At 46.3% G+C, this 3,298-nt stretch overlaps 1 protein-coding gene across 1 annotated transcript in view; it reads right to left on the minus strand.

The window, feature by feature from the left end:
* SUGP1 (SURP and G-patch domain containing 1) overlaps positions 1 to 3,298 on the minus strand; it is a 39,530-nt gene that overhangs the window by 35,044 nt on the left and 1,188 nt on the right. Inside the window, exon 2 of the mRNA XM_003796593.3 lies at positions 2,263 to 2,434. Within this exon, the coding sequence (XP_003796641.1) occupies positions 2,263 to 2,434 (172 nt within the window). The remainder of the gene's footprint in view (positions 1 to 2,262; positions 2,435 to 3,298) is intronic.

The raw sequence follows: 3,298 nt of genomic DNA on the forward strand, positions 1-3,298 counted from the left end.
CTTGAGCCCAGGAGTTGGAGGTTGCTGTGAGCTGTGATGCCATGGCACTCTACCCAGGGGGACAGCTTGAGGCTCTGTCCCAAAAAAAAAAAAACAGGGCCTTCTGGAGACTTCTCAGTCCCCCATCATGTGCCTCAGAAAGGAGGTAGGGACAAGGAAATACAAGAGAACAGAGTTGGGCTACAGAGAGGCAACAAATGACCCTCACTTGAAAACCACTGGTAATAAGGTCAGGTGCATTGGCTTATGCCTATAACCTCAGCACTATGGAAGGATAAGGCAGGAAGATTACTTGAGACCAGGAGTTTAAGACCAGCCTGGGCAAAATAGCAAGACCGTATCTCTACTGGATGTGGTAGCAACACCTGTAGTGTTAACTACTTGGGAGCCTGAGGCAGTAGATTGCTTGAGCCCAGGAGTTTGATGTTGCAGTGAGCTGTGATCAACCCACCGCACTACAGCCTAGATGACAGACCGAGACATAAATAAATAAATAAATAAATAAGTAAATGGGCCAAGCATGGTGGCTCACAACTGTAATCCTAGTACTGAGAGGCCCAAGTAAGAGGATCACTTGAGCTCAGGAGTTCAAGGCCAGCCTGAGCAAGAGTGAGACCCTGTCTTTATTATATTAAAAACAAAAAAAGGATATGAAATTGATAACTTCACGAGACAAAGCTAAAACATGGGAAGGGAAGACACCCAAATGATTGTCTTTTGGTGACTTGACAGTTTTCTGTTTATTCAGGTATAAATTTTAAACTCTGGCATCCTATACTTTTATGATGGGGAAAACAATCTTATTTTCTTTTCTTTCTTTTTTTTTTTTTGAGACAGAGCCTCAAGCTGTCCCCCTGGGTAGACTGCCGTGGCATCACAGCTCACAGCAACCTCCAACTCCTGGGCTCAAGCGAGTATCCTGCCTCAGCCTCCCAAATAGCTGGGACTACAGGCGCCCGCCACAACACCCGGCTATTTTTTAGTTGCAGCCACCATTGTTGTTTGGCGGGCCTGGGCTGGATTTGAACCCGCCACCTTAGCCACTTGAGCCATAGGCGCCGAGCCAACAATCTTATTTTCAAAGTTTCATGTGGTACACACTCATTCACCCTAATGCTTCCACTCAGCTGCCTGATCTTGCGGCCTTCAGGAGATCCTCTGGGAGGAAACTTTGCTGGCCTTTCTCATCCTGTGCAAGTCCTCTCACGACTGTAGGCAGTGGTAAGAGTGCCTGAGCAGACACTCAACACCCAGTCCCCCATATTGCTAAGCAGCTTGGAGGTTCATCAGGAATAAGGGCTAAGTCCTGCCCTCAAGGAGAACCCACAGACTCTTAGAAAATGCAGGAGCTGGGACAGAGCTTTAGAGAAGGTTAATATCCTCATACTTCAGACCCCAGATGAAGACCAGGCCTCTCTGATTATCAACTTCTGGCCTAAAATAGATTATTTTTTATTTATTTATTTATTTATTGAGACAAAGTCTCACTTAGTCATTCTGGGTAGAGTGCTGTAGCATCACAGCTCATAGTAACCTCAAACTCTTGGGCTCAAGTAATTCTCTTGCCTCAGCCTCCCAGTAGCTGGGACTACAGGCGCCTGCCATAATGCCCCGCTAAGAAATAATAATAATCTTGTTAACCTGAACATGCTACCCCTCAGTGACATTATTGCCACTCAGTGTTGCTCAGGATAGGCCAGTAGATACCCTAACTAAGCTGCCTCCTATGTCACTCCAGAGTAGCCCCTTTGCTGCAGTGGCTCAGGCTGCCCCAACGTACAGGGGCTTTCTCCTCTTCCTGTCCTCTGCCAGGCAGGCCTTTCCCTGCTTCCTCAAAGGTCAGATCTATCCCAGATACAAAGCCTGTTTGTGTCCCTATAGTGGCCAATGTGCCTGGGAACACACTGCTTCATGTTATCCTCCAGTAAATGTGGGGTGAGAGTGACACCCCTTTGCTAGTAGTCTGTGGGTTCCATAAGGGCAGAGATGGAATCTAGGTTTTTACTCTGCTACACTCATACCCCTGTCCCATAGCTGCTTGGCAATAAGTAACTGCCAAGTAAACAAGTTAGCAGGCTGTCTTCTTGGCTCCCATACACCCCTCATTTCTCTCCTGCCACACTTAGCCTCCGAGGGAACTTATGTCATGACTAGGATCATTAGGATGTGGCTGGGTACAAGGACACACCTACTGCCCTCACAACCAAACCCTCTCCTGATGACCCTCTAAGACCCAAAATCCAGGATCCATGATGCACTTACTCTCCAGAATGTGGGGGCTGAGGGCTGGCCACCTGATTCTGCTTGGCTTTCTGCTCCATTTTAGCTTCAATTTCCCGTTTCTTCTGAGCAATGAGCTCTTCTTGGTGAAGGATGTTCATGTTCATTTTTCCAGATTTGGGGGGAGCAACCCCAAACCACCGGTTAGCCTTCCCTGTGAAAGAAAAAGCAGTGCATTAGAAATCATCTTTGCTCCACAAACACCCCTAGAGGCTGCAGCAAGCCAGACACAGCAACTGACATTCAGATTGATTCATATGTCCATTTGTTCATTTATTCAGCAAACACTGAATGCCTGCTATGGACCAGGTGCTGTACTAGGTGCTAAATAAGAGAGTTTGGGCCTCTGGAGGACTCACCTCTGGACCTCTGGCTGGGGAGACAATGGACCCATAACAAAAAAGCAACTACAAAATGTGATAAAAGCTCTGCTAGAAATCAAAAAAGGGTCAGAAAGTGTAATAAAAGAATTCCTATATGGGTAGGGCAGCCAGAAAATAAACATCAGAAAAGGGTACATTTAAGCTGGAACTAGAGGATAAAGAGCCAGTATCGTGAATAAGTCAAATGGGGAGCAATCTGGGCACAGGAAGGAGCACATGTAAAAGCCTAAGACAGAAAGAAGCCTAGTACATCTGAGCATCAGCAAGGGCCCAGCATGGCCCAAGTGAACTACTTCAGGTATGGACAGAAGTAGGGCAGGATACGGAGTCTAGGTTTTATATTAAGGAATTTGGGAAGTGACAGAGAAGATTAAGCTGTGGAATAATAAGATCCAGTGGGTCTTTTTATTTTTAGGATCATACTCACTACTAGATGATCATTCTGCCCATAGGGTATGCAGGCAGCAAAGAGACCAATGAGGCTCACTGGCTGCAAGCAAAAGACAATGATGTCTCCAGACTAGGATGGTAGTGGTGGAAAGAGAGAAAACTCAAAAGTTCCCTGTGAAATTCAGAATAAAATCCAAATTCTGAAAGTTGATTTTTCAAAAGCCTGTCAAGAGATGGCTCCCCCC

The sequence above is a fragment of the Otolemur garnettii genome, unplaced genomic scaffold, assembly GCF_000181295.1.
Source record: "Otolemur garnettii isolate 467f Iridium unplaced genomic scaffold, OtoGar3 scaffold00105, whole genome shotgun sequence".
NCBI classification, from domain to species: Eukaryota; Metazoa; Chordata; class Mammalia; order Primates; family Galagidae; genus Otolemur; species Otolemur garnettii.